This window comes from Suillus clintonianus (genome assembly GCF_016758775.1).
Source record: "Suillus clintonianus strain FC179 chromosome Unknown DEU56scaffold_192, whole genome shotgun sequence".
NCBI lineage: Eukaryota > Fungi > Basidiomycota > Agaricomycetes > Boletales > Suillaceae > Suillus > Suillus clintonianus.
In genome coordinates, this window is record NW_024539416.1 from 27,699 (window position 1) to 48,444 (window position 20,746).

Genomic DNA, 20,746 nt, shown 5'->3' on the forward strand with positions numbered 1-20,746 from the left:
CCGGTCAACTGGTGAATATCCGACATCAACAACCCAAGAAAATGATAAGAAACCAAGCGGTGGCACGCCGCACACTTCCACAGACATCCACGTGCACCTCTAGAGCAGCGGAGGATCGATCTTAGACCTTCTGAACCAAGTTGGCACGGTGAATAAAGCATTCCCGGGCGTGGGCTTCTAGGTTCTTGAGACAAAATGTTCTGGAATACACGTAGTAACGTACGGCTTTTAGTTTGGTGGAACCGGCACGTAGCTCTGGGCTAGGTTAACGTTCCTGCACAGTCTGACACACGCGCGCTCTCGCCCACTGCCGGTTCAATTAATTGAATCTGGGGAATGGATGACTGATTCATGTTCAAATTAGTGTGGGCGTTTTTGGGGTGAGTGCCGCAAACCCAGCGCCGCATGGGTATGTAGTCACTGGAGTGTTACTAGTGCCTTCTCGGCTAGATATTTTCCTACGGGTTTGGCGGTTTCCCAATGAAGAGGAATCAGGAATCAGGATAGCGGCTTAATGATATGAATGGCATCAACTACACAACGAGGGTACCGCCTACCTGGGTACCAATGGTGATCCAGCAGACATTTAGGGGAGACCGCTGCTCTTTCAGAGTTTAGATATGTTGGCTCGTTAATGGGCGCGGGCGCCGGTCCAGAGCATGGCGATAGCATGGGCATCATTCGTAAGAATGCCGATATCGGTTTATGGCTTCTTCAAACTGTTACTGCGGAAGAGACTGTCCAGCAAGTAATCAGATCGTGTGACCTGTGGCGGTCGAAGGAAGAATACTGGGTGTCAATATCCCAAACCAACTGATGTCGAACCTTCCAGTGAGAAAGGCGATTCAGGCTCGTGTCATCATTAAAGCTCCGTACATGGATGTCCTTCTTGCGGTTGCCTTAGTCGTGCCTGCGCTTATCAACGATATCCACAGCTTTGCCGTTTCAGTGATCGAGCAATAGATGTATGGCTCGCGTTATGTCGCGGATACTCATCGGGAACTCAGCATGTAAAAGCCACGTACCCGGAGCGATCAACCAGGCAAAATAAATAAGTATTGGCTGAGATAGGTGATCGTCTGGCGTTTGTTTCAGAGGAAGCGCCACTGCCGCCGACGTATCAATTCAGAGGTTAGGTTGATTCGACGCGTTGAAGCTTTGTCGTTTCATCAAGGATAATATCTATAGATCGTAGGAGTAAAAATATCAATGTGCTGCAAAAGGTGAATTCTTGCGCAGTCGTGCGCCAATTCGGTAAAATACGGAACTGGTAATCAGGAAATGAGGGTCAATATTGCATATTATTTGCTGTTTGTTTGACTCACGGTAATGGCGCCATGATTGTTGCGAGGCCGGCCAGAAGAGCGGTGGCGCCAACAGTACCCAGTCTATTATACATGGCTCCCGCGAACAGCGGAAACGCAGCGGCAAATGCTGACCGCAATGCGCTATTACTCGCCATAGCAGACGCAGCGATTGGGCGGTATGCAGTGACAAGGTATGTGAACGTTGATGTAAAAACAAAATATATCCCGGAGCCAAAAGGTACAGACGCGATTATTGGGGCAATCCAGTGAACTTGCGGATATGTTGTGAATGCGAGGCAGAACAAACCTGTAGGTATTGTAAGTATTATGCGACCAAGAACCACTTTTTACTGACCCACTGGCACTAGTATACCTCCTACTTGACCCATAATAAGCCTCGTCTCAGGAGGTGGATCACCATTATATTTGGCAGCTTCGCGGGCAAATAGTCTGGAACGGAGTATCGTCAGTATTAAGGCTGAACGTCAAGAGAAAAAGGGACCTCCCTGTTCCAAAATGGCTGTGTGGAAATAGCCGAAAGCATTCCGAATCCGATCCCAACGAACGTTAGTCCAGTCGTTTGCATATTAAATCCATGGACATCCTCAAAAATAATGGGGAATGCCTGGAATGCCAAGTATAGGATTCCAAGAACAAGGGCATTCCTGAAATGATCATGACTTACACCGAGTATCAATGAATTGCATTGCCCTTACCAGGAGTCTAAAAGTAGTGCCATTCTGTCGAATAGAAGTAGTTCTAGGGAAGGTGCTACATCACTACTTGCGATGGAGCGGAAGTGATTTCAGATGACTCACGAAACGGTCTGTAGCAACTGACGAGGATAGCAGAGGCAAGGGTGCCTTCCCGTCTATCCAAAGGAGCATAAAACTTTGGGTCTCCGGTTGACTTCCGCAGTCTATCGAGCGGATTGATCTATCACGCAAAGATAACAGGAAGGAGGTACTCCTACCTTCTTGCCTTCTTCTTCAGGATCACCGGGACGTACGTCTCAGGAACAAACTAAATTCAATTCATAAGTAAATCCATATCACCAAAAAACAATACAAACGCACTAAAACCAACATCAGCAACTCTACAAAAATCCAGCACAACTGCACGCGATATGTCCATTCCCAGTATAGGTGCTATCAGACAACATATCAAAACAAGGATCAAGGATCAGACCGGTGAGGGCTGACCTGATTGATGAATCTACATCATCACGTAATATCAGAAACAGTGCTTCAGAGGAACATGAAAAACGTACCCAGCAATCAAGGGACCAGCCACTGGTCCGATGAATGGAGATCTTCCAAGATGATCAGTTACTCCAATATACAACTTGGCCGTTGGCGTTGTTCAAGCAAGCCTACATGGTATACACAGCCATTGGACTTAGCAAATGACTCAGCAAAATATCAAATAGAGCACAAACCCACGGGCTCACTTTGCAATACTCGAATTCGGAAACATATCGCTCACACTTCCTCCGGCTACACTCAAAAATGCTGATCCGCAGAATCCAGTGATCAGGCGGAAGATCAAGAAAACAGCTGTTGTTCTATAGTAGATCCATCGTCTATTTTGGAGTAAATGTACTCACCAATGTTGGGAGCAAACACCACGGGGAATGTGAAGACGAAGAATAACGCATAAGATATTTCGTATACAGCATTTCGGCCTGCCTAACTTGTTGAAGGTATGGTTTTGGATCAAAACACCGGACGTACCATACACTTCGGACAACGGGCCAACGAGGAGCGGTCCAGTTCCGAGACCTGTCACAAACATACTAATTCCGAGGATGGTTACTTCATGTGGAACATGGAACGTTTGGGCGGCACCCAGTTCTGTGAACGCAGCCTGGAGCATGATCAGTTTCGACTCGACCAAAATGAGAGATAAGATGACTCACAATCGAAGAAGCGCAAGTCACGCACAGAGAGGCAGAGCTGATGATAAGGACCGCGAGCCAGCGTCTGAACGAGGACATGTTCTGCGGGTTATCCTCTGGCTCTAGGACGACGAGGTGTGGATCACATTCGTCATTTTTGGCAGAGACGTCGGTCTCTGTGGTGGCAGCATCCTGAGGCTGGGCAAATGACCCTTGTGATATCCTGGTCAACGCCATCATGGTACGACACAAGCCTTGGGATGAATAAAGTCGATGCTAATAATGTAAGCAGGTACGAAGTGGATGACTGATATATTTAACGCCGAATGTCATTGCGGAGTATTGTTGTAGCGGTGACGGCCGCCCAAGAGGTCGGCATGAACGTTTCAGCTGTGGGCCAGTGAACTTCTGTGACTAGATTGGATGAAGTCACGAATAGCAAAAGCATATGTCATCTGTGAGTGGCAATTGCAGTTGCTTAGTCCCCGGAACTAAGCATTGTGAGTGTGATGAATCGATTCAGCGTGTTCCCAGAACGTCCCGTGTCGAGGCTCATACAATGCTGGGGCCTGGAGGCATCCTAAATTGGTAACAGGAGCATTGATCATGATGTAACCAGGTCGGCGGGGGCCTGCCTCGTTTATCCGTTTAGCAATGCGATACAACCTACGTTGCGAACATCGTAATGCTGCAACTCACCGGTGGCCAGGTTCCAGAAGTGCCCTAGGCAGCCTGTCGTCAACATTATGATACAATTCCTCCCACAAGCAATGGGAAAACTAACCCAAATATGAACCTGGGATATTGTTCAGCAGGAAAAGTTGTAGTAAGCCGACCACATAGACTCAGAGTCGGAAAACGTCATAGTCGTGACTCATCTAGCGCCTTGGACAAACGCGGCGTCGTCCCGGACCGTCAGAAAGGTCCGGCCTACTCCATGGATAATTAGTAGGCGCGAAAGTGCAGAACATTAGGATGCGGGAAGATACGATGTCAACGCAAGCTAAATTGACCTGTCGGGAGTTCGGACAACGACAGAGGAAATAAATGAAATGATGCGTGGATGTCAAGTTGTACAATTGGTACGAACACAACTTGAAGACTTGTTTTCGCAGGCACTTTATGAATACGTCACCCAGGTTCCTCAACGTTCAACGCCCATTTTGCTTTGATGCATCAGTAATGCTTAAGCAATTTCTAGGATGCTCAAGAGTAGGTCCTGCCAGTGCAGTAAACATGCTGACACTAAAGATGAGACAGGAAGCATGCTAGAAGTTATGATTGTGTCAATTGTATATATATATGCTTATAATCCAAGTGACAAGAACGGCGGCTGGGGCGAGGTTCACTTCTTGTCTGTCAATTAGAGCATAGAACTTGGGGTCGCAGGACTTGCGCCGCAGTCCGAGGTTGCATTGCATGTCAGCATAGCTCAACACCACCTCAACAACTTTTCGTTCTAGAACGACGAGAACACAAGTCTCCGACACGAAATAGACCATGGCAATCAAATCGGCCATAACAAAAGAAGCCTTCGAGTCTGCTCACCAGGCCCAAAATGCAAAAAGCAGGCACAATTATATGTGATACATGACCATAAAACATTAATGATCATTTTGTGGGGTAAAGAGACCGACCCTGGTCGATGCGATCTGAAAAGTGGAACATAAAAACACATGCAGCCATTTTTTCCAAGGAAATACCGACATCTTGGTCAACATAGTCGGCAATCAGCGGGCTAGTGACTTATGGATTTGTGAATGGCGGCCTTGAACGTTCCTGACGGTTAAAATGACACCGCATGTCAGCGCATGTCTCACATGCCAGAGCATGCCAGTGGTGCAAAACCTACATGGGGCTGCATGTGCAGCGGAGGTTTACATATGTAGATAATGGGAGCCGGCAACTAGCTTTGTCCCCGGCCGAGACAGGTGCTCCTCCCAGAAGCGACTCGCGTAGGAGACTGACTCAGTATCGGTTTGAACAAAGGATGTTACTCATCATGTACCACCAAACAACCATGAACAGACTAATTACATGATTAGTGTTTCGGCGGTGCGCCTTCCAAAATATTATAAGCAAAGTCATGCAATAGTAATGCGCGTAACTGAACATACAACAGGGTCCGCATGTGAAACAAAGCTTAGAATTACAATGGCAAGTCCTCGGTGGATTTGTCTTCAGGCTCTAGGAGGACCCTGTCAGCCATGAATCATAACAGTGATGCTATGATGGCCAAAGGCAAAGATGTCGCCAGACAATTGTCTAAGGTTGGTGGATACGAGCATTTGCCTTGACCGCATTCCAGCAGAAGAACTATATTTGGGAGCAAGTTGCCGGCCATGCTGAGACCCTGCATTGACGCCAGGATGCCAATCTGATTGTTACGTTAACACTCAGCAAGGACTCGCGCATGAGCACCATAGACGATATGATTGGCGGACTCAGCTAAAGAACGCACCTCAAAATAACCCAATGATCAGTTGAGGCTATTCCAAATAGAGTCGGTAAAGCGTCTCACTATAGTTTGTTTACTGAAGCCGCCTCGGGTTGTTTAGCTCTTCTTGATGTCGAGACAGACTTTTAGACTAGCAAAAGCGTCCTGAATGGAGCGCTCGTCGCTGTTGAGAGTAGGAGGGAGCAATTCGGCTTGTGCTCGTGCGACAAAAATGATATTTTTCCACCGTTGAAATCAGCCGTTAACGGACTCCGAGCGGAGCGCCACGAAGCGTCGCTATAGAAAAGAGCCCACGGACAAGGAGTCATGATGCCAGTCAGAGAATATGATTGGCCGTAAAAACGTGAGCGCCCGATAAAAGCATCGTATTATCCTCAGGTTGAAGCCGGCGAGGTCGCAATCATTTACGTAGAAGCTCATTGTTTGATGCGCGGACATGGTGGTTAGCCTGATGAAATTAAATCGCCGATCTAAAACATGCCGGATATCCTCAGTATCCGAATAAGTTTTAGAGCAATTCGCTTTTCGTTGGTGGACGATTCTAGTGCGGATCATGATTCTATTTCATTCTTGCAGTCAGCTGGACCTAGGCGCTAGTCCTTTCACAGAGAGTGAACGGGGGACTCGTTCTAGAAGGGCCGAGCTTGCGATCGGAGCGCACGACTCTTTGATTTAATGGCGACCTTTATCACCAACTCCCACGAGATGTTTGTGTGTACCCTCATGGCTCCCAGCTGCTCTCATTGCCATCGCGTCCCTTGGAACACAATTTGATTATGACATTCCGCAGTCCAGTTAATGCCGTTGCGTGGAGTTCCTACGGAGAAATCTGATACCCCTTTCATATGGGACCTGTAAAAATACGTGTGAGTAGGCACTCGATCGTGTCTCGAATATTCTGGGTAAGCAGTAACGATACTTGTCCCCCAGCACGAGTCAACCTCGGGTTCGTGGTGGCGGACACGATCGACGTTCCCGAGTTTTACGTTGGCGTTCAAACGTTCACATTGTACATATGGCGCTGAATTGCAATTTCAGCGTGATCAGTAAACGGCACGTTCCTTGAACTATTCTAAATGGAATACTCAAGAAGCTGTAATTTTGACTTTCAGATTAGTTATTTGCCATCGCGATTAAGCTTGCTTGCCGTGGTTTGACGTCCTTGACAGCCTTTAGGGTTGCTGAGATGGTTTGACATTACTTTGCAATCAATTTACCGGTCAACAAACCACGCTTCGCTGCTCCGATTATTGTCAGAACGTTTCACCGGTTAGTACCCACTTCCTGGTAAATGTAGACGTCCTATTTCTGATAGATGGTATCCACATTGATCACCGCTCTCTAGACTGGTTCCCGCTGTGAACTATAGCCCGGTTCAGCTTAGCGCTTGCCACCCTCGTGCCCTCAAACAGTGGTTAATGGCATATGCATGGTGTCGGGAGACATTCAATCAAGCTGTAATTACAACTCATCTAGAGAGGTGTGTTAAATTTTCCAGCACTCGATGCTGTTGGATGCTCTGTCATAAGGAAATTCTCCCCCCCAAATTTCAACGTCCCTGGCACTTTCCTCGATACCCGACCATAGATTGCTTATCGCTTCTTGAGCAACCGCTGTATCGTTTCGTCCGCCTTCCAGTTCTTCTTTGCAACTCTGTCGGTATGCGGTTAGCGGACGATATGCGGAGGAGTTGTGTAACACCGACCTGAATAGCTTGGCTGATATCGGCATCGATGACTGCTAAAACATCTGCCATTCCACCATCCTCTTCCCACCTCAGGCCAACAGTTGCCTTTACGATAGACGAAAGGATACTCAGACTGGCGAAACCCATTCCAGCTCCATATAGAGAACGAGCGCGGGCGAGGGCATTATCTAGCTCTGGTGTGGGAATAGCATGGATACCGTTGTGACTAGTCGTGAATAAGCCGTTTGTTGTCGCTATACGTTTAGCACTGGTCTGACGTAGGCGGGATCGAGCTGCGGCTGTGAATGCGGCGGCAAGACTGGGTGTGCCGGTTGCAAGGAGATTCCGAGTGATTGCGCGCAAGCTGGTTGTAGTATCGTCAGTTTTCTGATGCGGCAGCCGAAGTGACGAGAGACTTGCTCATCTATCGTGGCATTCGCTATCAATGTGTCCACCTGTGAGAGATTAGGTGGGACTTGAGTGTGCCTTCAATGGACTAGCTTACCATCAAGTTGCTAGTAGTGACGTTCATGATATGAGTAGGTAGGGGGCTAAGAATGATTGCACTTACACATGTCCTAGTGTTTTGGTAGTCTCGTGTGTATGAACAGGTGCAACTTCAGGAGCGGGCATTGGAACGTGGATATCGATGAGCGCTGGTGATTGGATGTGAGGGAGGACACGAGATGTCGGACAGCTGGATCCGAACTTATTTAACACTTGCGGTGCATTATTCTCGGGCATCAGCCTAGCATCATTAGAAGCCAGGACAGGTTCCGCAACTATTTCGAGGTAAGTCAGATCATCATTCAATGACCGAACACAGGTTGACCCAAAACCTTTCGTATTGGTACGTACAATCGCGGTCGCGGTCATTTCTTGTTTTGCCGTGATTGTTTTGGAAATGATGCTAATTTCGTTTTTTGAGTCACTGTCAGGCTTAGCTAGCGCTTAGCCTCATCATCATTCCTTGTCAAGTCCATTGTCAACATGTCCTAAACGTATCCGAGTTCCTCCCCTTGACGCCCACTTATTAGGATTGGAACGGAGTTTGATAATGAAACATTATAATCCACTCATTTTCAATCCCGTTCACTCCTATCCCGGCTCCTAACCATGCAACGAACAAGACCGCAGCCCAAAGAATCTTTCCTTCTCGGTCCCTTCACCGTCCCCCGTGTATGGGTAGGTCTTTGGCAGCTGTCAAGTAACGCTTGGGGAAGCGCCTCGGCAGCAAAGATTCGTCAAGCAATGGCAAGACACGTCGAAATGGGTTACAATGCTTTCGGTGAGTCGCGAAATATCAGGTCATGTGTCTCTCTCTCTTCAAATATAAACGCCATTTTTGGCAGATATGGTACGCAATCCGTGCTTCTTGATAGGTTCTTCATATAAAACTGACTTTGCCGGTATCGACGTATAGGGTATGTTCGAATCTGCACTGCATTCACCATGAGCTGAAGCAAGATCTTGCAGCCGATCATTATGGAAGCGCGGAAATACTCTACGTAAGTTGTGTTCCTCGGTGTCACCCAGATCATCCATCGAATCGAGCTGCCGTTTTCAGGGGCAATTCAAAGAATCGCTACCAAGCACGGCGGATGCTGTCGGCGCTACAAAGTGGTGTGTATTCCGGCAAACGGTACCGACGCGTTCTATCGTGGAGAATGCCGTTCGGGAGCGTATGACACGCATGCGCGCGAATTCTGTCGACCTGTTGCAGGTGAGCAAGGGTTTCATATCCTTTTGAAGCAATCATGACCCCGGCCTTAGTTTCACTGGCAAGATTACTCCGACAAAGGATATCTCACCGCCCTCCAAATTCTTCAAGATCTTCAAAATGAAGGGCTCATCAGCGCCGTCGGCCTGTGCAATTTTGATGCCATACGAACAGATGAAATATGTACACAACTGGGGCCTGGTTTCATCGTTTCAAATCAAGTCCAGGTCAGAATCCCAAATCAATGCTTCCATTACTATTCTCACCATCATCTAGTTCTCCCTAATCGACACTCGACCCCTGCACGGCATGGCCGATGTATGTGAACGGCATAATGTCAAATTATTAACATACGGCACGCTTGTATGTGTATCGCTTTTCCTTACCCTGATCTCGGATCACTACACAGCGCTTGGCAGTGCGGTGGATTTTTAGCAGACCAGTGGTTGAATCAGCCGGAACCAGACCTCTATTCCGGTGTTTTGACGCCATCTCAGCGCAAGGTACGAATCTCCTGCTCCGTGTGGGTTGCCTGGGCGCATACGGCAAGTTCTCATTACCGTCCGTAGTATCTCGATATGATCTTGAAGGCCTGGGGGAGCTGGGCACTATTCCAGTCCCTATTGGCAGTGCTGCGTGATATCGGCGATCGTCATGGAGGGCTAAGCATTGCAAACATAGCCACGCGATGGGTCCTTGATCACTCGTTTGTCGGAGCTGTAATCATTGGTAAGGACAATCAATCTGTCCTCGAAGCGGAGATTTATTATTTTGGTTTACTCCAGGCGCCCGTTTGGGAGTATCCGAGCACATCGATGACAATGACCGTGTTTTTGGTTTCAGATTGACCGACGAGGACAACAGCGCCCTTGAAGCAGTACAAGCCCGGTCTAATGGTCGCCGTATGATCACCATGATAGGGGACTGTGGGGCCGAATACCGTTAACATGGCTGTACCTCTTGATGTCTATCATTTTATGTACAGCTATGCATCTTGTGATTGTGTGGTGTATCTTTGATGTGTACTCTTGAAAAGTTAGATCTGTGCACATCTAGGGATCAAAGCGCCACTGAGATATGATGCTCTATTCTCAAAATAAGAAAGATCTGCATGGTTGGGCAGGGTCTGATGGCATCCATGCCCAGCCTCCACATCATCAACGTTCTTCCATGTGATTGTTCAGACCCTCATCAGCATCAGTCCATCTCGTGAACACCAGTATCGCGAGACACGTCGGTTCTGTACGCCCGTCTTTGCTGTGTTGTTTAGCATGTAAGATCCGGAACTCGTGGAACTTCATCCGTTCTCTCTGGGCTTCGGAGCTTAACTTTTTTCCTTGCATCGCAATGATCTCGATGAAATGTATATATATGTATATGCGAGTGAGTCCCGGCTGCAAGGGCGATGCAAATGAATGATATACAGTGTCCGGGAATATTGTTTCACGAGTATTAACTCTGTGGTGTGTGAAATCTAATGACGCAATGTGTGCAAGATCGGAACAACAAAGTTCACCGATCAGAGCCTGTAACGAGGGTTGGATTATAGTTTGCTCATAGAATCGGCGTGTTTGGAAATCATGGTTGATGAAAGTCGTTGGATCGGCTGGAGCTTCTTCTTGACATCACGCAAAATTGCAGTCTTGGGTTGCCAGTCTCGGAAGGCATCTCGCAGGCGGATAAAATCATCTGAAAAGAGCTCGGCGACTCGTTCATCAGCAATGAGGTCACGGAGAGCCCAAGGAATCTAGGGGAAAGATTCATATTCATTGCGAGAAACAGATATGACAGGGAATAGCAAACCTCGTAGTCATTCTGTTCCACTCGCGCATCAAACGACTCCATCGCAAGCTCAACTTGTGAGTGTTGTCCAGAGTCGGATAGGAAAAGGTAGTTGATTGCGAATCTGCTTGCGGAGTCAATCACACGCATTGCTAGAAGAATAGTACTCACGAATATGTCGCAGTTTCTTCGTATGCGGTCGAATGTCCAACCCCATTCAGCGATCCAGCGGTTGATTCCGACAAATGAGCAAGGAGTCCACCATCTGATAGCCCTGCATTTCGTATACGTAGCAGGAGAACGAGAAGATTGGACAGAAAATCTGAAGAACTAAAAAAATTGCGACGTGAGCCTAACTTGCGTAAGATGAGTGACATTTCTGACACGCACTGGTATGCATCTCCATCAATGTAAAGCGCACGCAAAATCAAGGGATGCGTCACTGAAGTGAACAGCCCAGAGTACAGCCCTACTACTTGATCATTCAAGGACGCAATATACACCATCTTGACCTATTAAAGGCAACGTCGTTAATCTGACGAATGATCAGCCATGGGTAAAGTGCATACTCCATTATCCAGGACGTTTCTCAAAGCCTTTACGTAGTCTCTTGAAATCTGACTGTCCGTATCCTGGTGGTGGCAACGCAATTACCTAACAACGTCCCACTTTATGCCACTAACTTACCTGAAATTCGAACAGTTCCCGGGCAGCAATCGACTCGAAGTACTAAGTTGTCCTGTATAAACTTGGGTGCCCAGCGGGATCGCGTGACTTACCTGGATATAAGGTAGGACTAATGAGCTCGTGCTCAGATATCTCAGTGGTCCAAGGTGAATTCCGCACAGGGCCAGACAACACACCCTTTGTGGAGGGCGTGTGATGCTCGTGCTACCAGAAGCAGCAGCAATTGCGGTGGCAGTCAAGTCACGTGGGGCTGTTCGGATGTGCCCATCGGCGATGAGGCGATCCAAGATGTGAGTCGAAACGATTGATCCCTGGGAATGTGAGGCAAAAAAAATTACATCGGCATTCTGGACGTCTTCCATCCATTCCTTATTCCCGATCAGGTTCTGATACAGCCTGTTTTCACGAGGTGGTCGTGTGAGCATCAGAGAGATCTTGTTGGAAAAAAAGTTGTCCAGAACGTACTTGTCCACTCGGCGGCTGATGGTGCCCTCGCCTTCCAGGGGTATCTTGGTGATTTTCGAGAGCTTCACGTTGTGCTTATCTTGAAATTCTTCCAACGCCTGAACAGCCATGTTCACAAACTTTGAGCTTGTCCCCGTCGGCTGCATAAGGATCAGTCAAACTGTGATACAAAAAACCCGACCATGTACTAACTTCGCCGATAACCGTCCGCATGACAGCACCTTCGGATGCTGCGTATGAGCAAAATGCGTCTACCAATGAAACAATTAAGACCGCACCAGGGAACCACCCGTGTACGCCAATCACAACTGCCCTTTGACACCCTCGCAGCACGTCCCGATGTTCCTGTCCTCCGATCACATCCCACGAACGTGGGAGCGCCTTTTCATAAGGTTCCAAAGGCCTCTCCCGAGCCTTTCCTTTGCCGATCTTGTGTACGGGAGTCTCATCACGCGCAAAGAGCACATCGCTGACATATTGGAATGTCTTGGAAAGGGCAGATGGAGGCAGAGCAGGCATATGGGCGCGAGGCTGCGTATGGAAAGTATCTTCCCAAGTAGGCATGACCAAGTTCGGTGTAGAAGGGACTATGGGCGTCCTTATCCCTGATTTCTTCGAGGGTGTCGGAGATGGTGGGCGCTTGTTGACGCCACGCCGGACGGCGTCTGATATATTCACCGAACCATTAATTGAAGTAGATTTGTCTTCGGGTTTCTTATGAGCTGGAGATGACGAGGAAGGAGAAACATGTGGCACACCCGTCAAACCCGGAGATGGTATGTTGGCGTCCTTGTTCAACGGAGCGGAACAGGTGGCCGATGATGGAGAGCCAGCAGGCAGACTAGCTTCATCTTCGTCCAAATCCATAATTTCCATTTCTCCATTGTGACTTTCATTCGTAATGCTCTTCATCGCCACCGCCCGAGCAGAAAAAAAGGAGATCCATCCCGATCTGTTACTGGGAATCGTCGATGATATCGGATTTGCTTCGCTAGCAGGAAGTTGTTGCTCCGGCAAAGGGGGAACAGCGGTGGCCGCCTGGTTCAAATGTTCATCATCGTGGCTAAGCTCCGACTGTACGTTCCCTTCTCCACCGGAGACAACTTGAGTATCCGAAGGAGAGGTTGTGAATATCACAGGCGTAGACGAGCCTTGGTACCACGACCACGGAGAATACCACGCAGAGCCTTGTGATTCCGGTGCGTCAGTGGACAGCACGGAGGGGGCCTTCTGTGATGCGATCTGCTCCTCGGTACAATGTTCCGATTTCTGAGGAACAACGGTCATAGACTCGACAGTTGGCTGTGCTGCCATCTCACCGACTGGAGGCGGCAGTGCATCGGAAACGACCGGTGAGATTGTGGGAGCGTTTACAACTGGTTCTGTTTGTATCTGACTCTCAGACGCTTGAGCATTACTCCATCCGAGATATGTCCACCATGTGCTTGTCTGCGCGTCAGCAACCTCAGTGGCACCCTTGCAAACAATTCCCTCAGGCTGAGCTATAGTATCTGCCGTGGTATTCACCTCGGTCACCTCTACGACCGGAGCAGAAGGTTTCTCAGCAGCGAACGGTACGGACTCTATCAAACAATATGTTCAGTAATCCCGCTAATTGCGCGTGGAGGGTCGTAACAGACCTTTCGCAGCTGAATGTTGCTTGCAAGACGCAGATGACTCTGCTGGTAATACCATAGTTCTGATGTCATCACGCTGAGCTGCAGCAACAGTCTGTTCAAGAGGGAGCTTTGGTCGTCCGAGTAAAGGAATGCTCAGTGTAAACCGGCTAGTAGATTGATTGAGCGTCAAATTGGATTGTGATGCATCGCCGCTTTGCAAAATAGCCGACGGAGTCGCTGGAGACAGCTTAGCGGGCGAAAGTTTAGGCACGTTCTCGTCCAGCGGCGAGAGTATGGAGGCAGTGCCGGGTCGCGAGTGATGACCTGCCGGCGACGAAGAAAACGGATATGATGCCGAACTGGGAGAAGGGGTGGGTAGATCGTTTGAACGTGATTTCGTAGGTATATCTTGTGGAAGGGTTGAGGTTGGAGTGCTTTGTCCGGCATCTCCAGGTATATTGAGAATAGGTAGTTGATGCGGAATTGAAGGAATGGCGGGGGGTTGTGAATGCGGGGTTTCCGATGATATCGACGATCCCTTCGCGAATGCCTGTACCAGGGTCGTGAGACCGGTCGTCTCGATGCCAGATTCAGGGGATTGTTCCACTTTTGCTCGGGTCCACGAGGCGAACCAAGAAGACTTTTGATACGAAGTTGCAACGGATGTATCGGGAGGAGGGATAGGGTTAGACGGAGCAGATGCTGTTAGATCTACGGAGATCACGGCTGGACCTGACTGTACGAGCGACGTTGCGTTCTGGTCAGGCGGTCCAGGCGTAGAAATAGATTGTGAACCTGAAGATGATATGCCACATTCAGAAGCGGGAAAGCATGAAGATATGAAAGAGTACCTTCTACTACCAATGGTGAGGTACATTGAGCATGAGTGGTCGACGCTTCAAGTTGCTCTGTTTCGTGGGCATTGGTGGGCTGGTTAAAAGGAGCTGAGACTGGCATCTCTTCTAAAGATTGCTCTGACTGATCCTTTGCCATTGAGCTTAAGGTGGGATTGGGATTAGCTTTGCGCAAAATCTGAGGTAGCTTCTCTGCTGCGGTTTGGGACGACGAAACCTGCTGTGCTTCTCCAAAGACCAGAGATATGGAAGGAATTGAGGATTTCTTCGTAAGGATCATGCGTTTCCAGCGAGGGTGACGAGGGCGAGAGTTCATGCGAGAGAGCTAATAGATTATGGCGAGTCACTGGAACATCGAACAACGTTTGTGGCAAGTGTGCTCAGAGACGTAACACCAAGACACGCACTCCAAGAGCAGCTTTCCTATTACAGCCATTAAAGTAAGCCACACGTGACGTATCACGTGATTAGCCACGTTAGTCTTCGACGACTCTTATTTGACTCTTATCCACTCTTTTTACTGCCAGACTCCAGTGCAAGCTTGAAGCTTGACTCGATTCTGGAAATTACTCTGGACACCTTTCTTTGGGTGTGTTCTTGCCACACAAGGAGAGGACCGCCACAAGTTCGTCACTCAGGATATCGATATTATGCACGGAACTCCGGGACCGCCTGTGGACACTGGAAGATGGCCGAGCGACTCAAATTGATGTGCGATACATCATGATGGACTCGTAAATCGAGTAGGAATGCAAACGTCTATGCGATTACTAGTTGCTCACTACGCTGAAAGAAGCATTTATCCATCCTGTGACTGCATCACTCTATTGACCGTCTTTGGAGGTCACCAGTGACCATACATGCTGCCTCCAGCAATCTCACTTGGGGCTCGTCCATAGTTCGCATGCTGAAAAATGAAGGCTCTTTGTAGGCACATCCAGAAATACTTTACCACACCATGTTCCATGGCCATCACCGCCTGTGTCGACAGGATATGCATCGACTAGGAAGATCTCATGCTCTACACAATCCATGGGCCTTTTTTCTATCATACATGCCCTCGATCGATATATTGAAGATGGTATCTGCGTGCGAAGGTAACCGATTAGCTTCCGTCCCTTATTCAACCTCACAACAATTATCCTGCAGCTACGGAAGTGAAACTTCTGAAATCCGAACCATATGAACCCCTCTCCGTGCTTTTGCTAATCGTTTCGCATATCGACTCTGTCTAATGGTGCTACTTACAGTCTGGGACAAGAAGTTTGCAGAGCTGGATTGGTGTAATTGGGGAGACGAAATGCTTAGTGGTGGGTCAACGAGCGTCAATTGGGTTATGTGAGTTAAACCCGGCGTAAGGATCGGAGCATGGTCAATTTTCAACTTCAGATTGTCCCCGGAATAAAAGTTTTATGATTTCCCCAACTAGATCCATGCGTCGATCTCATCAAACAGCGGGCGGTTAGGCACAAGATGGTTAGACGATCGGAGCTAAATGCACTGGCGGTGCCAGTATGCTGGTCAAAACGGCCTACCATGCTTGACTGATACGGTGATGTATTCGCGCATCAGAACAACCATCTTTTCCCTGTCAAAGGTGTCAACGACTGATGTGGAGCTGCTGTAACAACTGTGTTGACCCTGTTCGAGTGTCGTGAACGTTCCACCTCGGCTGTGCTTGTTGTGACAGCCTGCGAAATGGGATACAGTGATGAGGACCTTGATGCGGGAGTGTAGCGCAGGGTGGTAAGCCTGCTTACGCGGATTTGTTGACGCGGCGGGGCGGAAAAGTTGTTGTTTCGATCTGGACACACGGTCAGTCACGCGTTGTAAATTCAGGACTGACATTGTTAAAGAACCCGCACTGCAATCCTGTGTTTTCATTGCGGCGGCAACCATGGGATGAGTGGAATCATGTACTGTGGAGGTGTACATTCAATATCCGGGGTGGACCTTCGTGAGCGCTATCCTGCAGGTCACTGGGAGTCGGTGCATGTACGGGTGTGAGTGCGAAGGATGAAGGAATCTTGTGCGCACGCTGTACACTCTTCCACGTTGAGGAATTGACCATTTGGATACGAGCGAGTTTGTTTTTACAGCCAGTCACGATCACAATGAGTTGGTCATGATCCACAGACAATATCAGGGTGTTCGAGTGGCTTGTCGGTGTGTTCGAACGCAGTGGTCAGGTCACAAAGCGGGTCGTTTTTGTTACTTTAGTGACGTATGTAGTAGCAATGGATGATATTGATTGGAAGAGTTCAGCATGCGCGTGACACGACTTGGAACTGTGTGATAATCGACGATCTCTCCAGCGGCATCCTAACTGAAATTCGAGTGTTGTTCTTCCACTGACGAGACCGAGACTCACCATCTGAATTCTGGAGTGAACATGCGTCGGACGACTTTCAAATTAACACCCTCTATTCTATCCTTAACAACCACAACCCTTTTCTGCTCGTCGCTGCATTCCAGACGATGATCTGCTGGTCGGGGAGTATAACGCCAACAGCTTGAATGCAGTGCTGCCTACGTCAATCTCATGTCAAGCCGCCCACGTAGAGTGGTCCTAGGACAATGTTACCGGTCTCTCGAGTCCGCCACATGCATAGCACCGTTAACATTTCATCCGCTGATGACTTTGAAAATCTGTTGCCGTTCGATGCAAACAAGATACTCGAGTCCAAAGCCCATACCACTCTCGTGTGCCTTTGACAAAATCGACTGCGTCTTGTTTATGGCCACTTCGTAGACCAGGATGCTTCCGCCCCACCCTCCGCTCCAAGCCAACGCCCATAAGCGCTGACGGGATCCTGCAGTCGTCAAGAATCGTCATCGTGACCCAACAAGGGCTTGTTGCCCATCGTCTAGATCTCGCAAATGTCATTCGAGAGCATTCGAGCCTCATGTTTCTTTTGAGTGGGCGAGGGCTGGGCGAGGGCGAGGGCGGGCTTGGGAAGATGTACCGTCTTTATGAAAACGGGATGGCGTCGACTCTTGTTCTGTTTCTCCGCCAGTGGGAGAGTTGTCCGTTTAAATACGTTACAGGTGGTACCGTCCTGAGGTGGAGTTCTTTCTATTCGTTCCTCATTAACGCCAGACATTTGAGGCCACATAATAGGAACTGTTATTTCGGTGAAATGCAAAGTAACTCATCCATGCGCGTGGAATCCTTTGTTTCCGACGAATAATACCCCGCCACATTTTCCCCCCTGCGATGATATCTAAAACACATCAGCCCGATTGTCCCTCGTCCTCCACCGCGATTGGGCTCAGGTACGAAAGCATAGAGCTGGTGCCAATGGCTTTAGGATTGCAGTTTCCAGCTTCGCTACAGCCCATCACTTGACTTTGGTAGGCACACAAGTCGTTGGGCCATATAGATCTCTAGTCTCCCGTAGTCAGACCTTGATAGAATGAAGACAGTCGTTCCTTCCATTTCAAGGTCTGCTAGTTTTGGCAGCCTTTTTACCGGTGGTCAACATGTTGGTCGTCAAAATCGTCGCTTAACGATGCCGGATGGTCGGCATGCTCGTTTTTGAGTCCGCGATGACAGGTGCCATATGGTGCGCAACAACCCCATAGGAGATGGACGATAAGATATACTTTCTGCTAGTAGTTGGCTAGAGCTAGTACATGCTATGGAGAATCATCAATACTCTCCTCCTTTCGAATATACACCCCACTATGTTCCAACTAGCCCTCAACAGCTCGAACCGCGCTACTCATCTCCTACCATATCGAACCAGGGCTTCTTTTCTCCTGGCGTGTTTTACACACCGACACCATACTATCGTGATGTCCGAGTCCTGCAAGCCCACAGCCCATGCACACCTCACGTCCAGCGAAGACCCACAAGTCCGAGTCCTCCTAGTGCACCATCTCACAAAAGGAAGAGACCACACGATGAAAACTTACCACTGACTCCGTGCCGTCTGCCGTCCAATGCCCAAAAACGCGTCCGAAAAGAGTCATCCTCATGTGCGGAATATATTCAGCCTGCGGATTTAACATAAGTACTAAGTCTTTGGTGCAGTTTCCGATATGAATGAGCCGCACACGCCCAAACCAAGGCAGACAGCGCTAGAGAAGATTGATGCCATTCTCGATCTCCTTGCTGTGTGGCGCTGGACATTAGGTGACCTTTTGTACCATTTGTTTCGACTAAAGGATGAGCAAGATGAGGACATTAAAGGACGCTCACGCCGGCATACCGAAAAGCTCGAGAAGTTTGTGCGAGGGGAGTCTGCTCGGGGCGTTGGGTACATCATTCATGCATGGCTCAATAGCCCGTACACGAAGGTCCCTGCAAATTCACCAGACGCTAACCTTACCTATCAGCTAGAAACACCATACGAGGAGATCAAGCCCGCAAAGGCTGCACTCACCTCATTTGCAGCACAAATTTTGACGGACGAGCTTGTCCGAGAGGCAGAAAGTGCCGTGAAGCCTACAAGCGGCTTACACTCCATGTTGCCGTCGAAATCGAATCCAAAGGAGAAGGAGTGGGCCGACATTGGTGCTACAACCGTGGAGAAAGTTAGTGCAATCATACAGAAACACCAGCCACTCACCTGGCATTATCTCACCACTATTGCTTCGCGAGAGTCACGCAAACGTTCTGGAGAGGTGAGCGTTCGAAAAAATCGTCCTGTGGATCTCGTAAGCTATGATGATAGTGTGACATATTCCAGCATGTCAGCGACCTCGCACTTCAAAACAATCTTCCGGCCCTTGAGGATTTAGAAGCTGCCGCGAAGAAGATGCATCGCTCATACTCGAGTACCAAGGCACTTCATCGAGCACTGTCCAATGTGGAACGAGATTCTGAATGGTCCAAAGTGGTACCGCTTGGCACACCGTGGATTTCGGACGACGCAGGAGAAGGACCCAGTGGCCATTACGAGGGTGACCTTGTTCTGGCCAAGTCTGTTGCATTCATGCGGGATGCATTGATGTCACGCGAGGCTGCTTATGCGGTAGCCGAGGGTGATGTTGGACGCATGTATGAGGCTATCAAGGTAAACTCTCTTGTCGTGTCAGGGTCGTGTTCGCTAATACGTGAGGCATTCACAGAACATGCTATTCACATTTGCTGGTTCCTCTCACAGCAAGTATGTGACATACTTGCTAGAGACCATCACCTGCCTTGAGTTGGAGGCTAGTCCAGAATTGCGCGAGACTATGTTGCGTGCCAGTCTCGTGAATGTATCTGGGCAGGCGGGCTCGTTTTGCGCCTTAGACTTCATGCAAGAATACCTCAATCGCCTACTCGAGGCCATTGTCCAACGCAAGGGTGTTGACTATGGTGACACGTATATCCGCGCTACCATTTCCCGAAATCTACATCATTTCAGTCGCATCAAGAAGGAGCTTAGAGGTTTGGTAGGCCTTCAAGTGCGGAGCGGACGACATACTGAACCACACACTCGTCCTGAGGTGTCCATTCTCCTCGCTGAATACAAACAGAGTCAGCTTCACAGCCGACGTCCAGGGCGCAACTACGGGGGGTATGACAAGAAAATGGGCTATGATGACTTCGAGCGCGGTGTTGAACACTTGCGGAATGGCAAGCTGCGCACATTCGTTGCAGACACTACATTGGGCCGTGGCTTGATGACTGGCCTCGAAGAATCTGTTGATGCTGCGATGGAGTTGGATACCAACTGCGAGACACAGTGGATGGAATTGGGCAATATATTTGTGGAAGAAGGTGAACTCGTTGTCGAGACTGACCGTGCTGTGCTCGAATTGTAGTAGGTGCTGTTAATCTACAATTGAAATCCTGTCACGCCTGCAAAATTTGTTCTTAATGCAGGATCAAGTCATGCCTTGCATAAAACATACCTCGCGCTGATCAACAGCTTGATTGGTTGGGGATCGATGTCAATGCCCTGGTCCTCCGCATCAATGTCCTCCTCTTCTGCATCTTTGGCCGCACGACGAGCAAGCCGTATCTCCGCAAGCCGCTGAATCCGTATCAATTCAAATTCATCACGAAGCTTGTAAATGCGCTCGTGCAAGCTATGGAAATATGTGGCCAACCACGAGAGTTCACTGACGTGAGGAACAAGATCTTCAAGTGTCTCCAGTTCGAAGAAATGGTCGAGCAAATTCTTGATGGACCGGTCAGGTAAGAAAGTCGTTGGTGGCAAAGCACCTGTGGTCTTGTCATCGGCCGTGTCCCAGGCATCACGACGCCATTCTTTAAGCGCTTCTACCCCATGTGTACGCATCGCTTTGGTGATGCGTCTACATGGCACTTTCTTG

General features: G+C 48.8%; 6 protein-coding genes across 6 annotated transcripts; 2 read left to right on the forward strand and 4 right to left on the reverse strand.

Moving 5' to 3' along the window:
• Window positions 1-980: 980 nt before the first annotated feature.
• On the reverse strand, window positions 981-3,441 carry DEU56DRAFT_935901 (major facilitator superfamily domain-containing protein; the record flags this gene model as incomplete). The annotated part of the gene is made up of 15 exons (XM_041358806.1): window positions 981-1,267; window positions 1,326-1,614; window positions 1,663-1,757; window positions 1,874-1,972; window positions 2,024-2,066; window positions 2,126-2,226; window positions 2,281-2,330; window positions 2,384-2,455; window positions 2,510-2,522; window positions 2,578-2,619; window positions 2,684-2,704; window positions 2,758-2,863; window positions 2,914-2,991; window positions 3,041-3,173; window positions 3,226-3,441. 15 exons carry the CDS (start codon window positions 3,439-3,441, stop codon window positions 1,207-1,209), a joined length of 1,419 nt encoding a protein of 472 aa, XP_041201029.1. The 3' UTR covers window positions 981-1,206.
• A 3,706-nt stretch (window positions 3,442-7,147) lies between these two features.
• On the reverse strand, window positions 7,148-7,982 carry DEU56DRAFT_749548 (uncharacterized protein; the record flags this gene model as incomplete). The annotated part of the gene is made up of 3 exons (XM_041349446.1): window positions 7,148-7,315; window positions 7,368-7,764; window positions 7,921-7,982. 3 exons carry the CDS (start codon window positions 7,980-7,982, stop codon window positions 7,148-7,150), a joined length of 627 nt encoding a protein of 208 aa, XP_041201030.1.
• A 128-nt stretch (window positions 7,983-8,110) lies between these two features.
• DEU56DRAFT_843515 (Aldo keto reductase) lies at window positions 8,111-10,399 on the forward strand. The gene is made up of 10 exons (XM_041355076.1): window positions 8,111-8,141; window positions 8,288-8,637; window positions 8,702-8,706; window positions 8,825-8,857; window positions 8,917-9,072; window positions 9,123-9,296; window positions 9,346-9,432; window positions 9,489-9,572; window positions 9,639-9,798; window positions 9,855-10,399. Exons 2-10 carry the CDS (start codon window positions 8,466-8,468, stop codon window positions 10,013-10,015), a joined length of 1,032 nt encoding a protein of 343 aa, XP_041201031.1. The 5' UTR covers window positions 8,111-8,141; window positions 8,288-8,465; the 3' UTR covers window positions 10,016-10,399.
• Window positions 10,400-10,612: 213 nt separating this feature from the next.
• Window positions 10,613-13,290, reverse strand: DEU56DRAFT_749559 (uncharacterized protein; the record flags this gene model as incomplete). The annotated part of the gene is made up of 10 exons (XM_041349447.1): window positions 10,613-10,816; window positions 10,873-10,975; window positions 11,023-11,181; window positions 11,242-11,363; window positions 11,421-11,483; window positions 11,539-11,580; window positions 11,631-11,934; window positions 12,004-12,143; window positions 12,196-12,224; window positions 12,282-13,290. 10 exons carry the CDS (start codon window positions 13,288-13,290, stop codon window positions 10,613-10,615), a joined length of 2,175 nt encoding a protein of 724 aa, XP_041201032.1.
• A 206-nt stretch (window positions 13,291-13,496) lies between these two features.
• DEU56DRAFT_213459 (uncharacterized protein) lies at window positions 13,497-14,869 on the reverse strand. The gene has a single exon (XM_041345095.1). The coding sequence runs from the start codon at window positions 14,497-14,499 to the stop codon at window positions 13,615-13,617; it is 885 nt and encodes a 294-aa protein (XP_041201033.1). The 5' UTR covers window positions 14,500-14,869; the 3' UTR covers window positions 13,497-13,614.
• Window positions 14,870-18,520: 3,651 nt separating this feature from the next.
• DEU56DRAFT_762162 (uncharacterized protein) lies at window positions 18,521-20,233 on the forward strand (the record flags this gene model as incomplete). Its single annotated transcript, XM_041350644.1, has 3 exons — window positions 18,521-19,105; window positions 19,171-19,497; window positions 19,553-20,233. The coding sequence occupies 3 exons, from the start codon at window positions 18,521-18,523 to the stop codon at window positions 20,231-20,233; spliced, it is 1,593 nt and encodes a 530-aa protein (XP_041201034.1).
• Between the last annotated feature and the right edge of the window lie 513 nt (window positions 20,234-20,746).

Bases quoted from the DNA above. Each gene is read 5' to 3' on its own strand.
- DEU56DRAFT_843515 (XM_041355076.1), top strand. From the start codon at position 8,466: ATGCAACGAACAAGACCGCAGCCCAAAGAATCTTTCCTTCTCGGTCCC. The intron at 8,858-8,916 runs GTAAGTTGTGTT...TGCCGTTTTCAG, and splicing joins GAAGCGCGGAAATACTCTAC to GGGCAATTCAAAGAATCGCT. The intron at 9,297-9,345 runs GTCAGAATCCCA...ACCATCATCTAG, and splicing joins TCGTTTCAAATCAAGTCCAG to TTCTCCCTAATCGACACTCG.
- DEU56DRAFT_213459 (XM_041345095.1), bottom strand. From the start codon at position 14,499: ATGTACCTCACCATTGGTAGTAGAAGGTACTCTTTCATATCTTCATGC.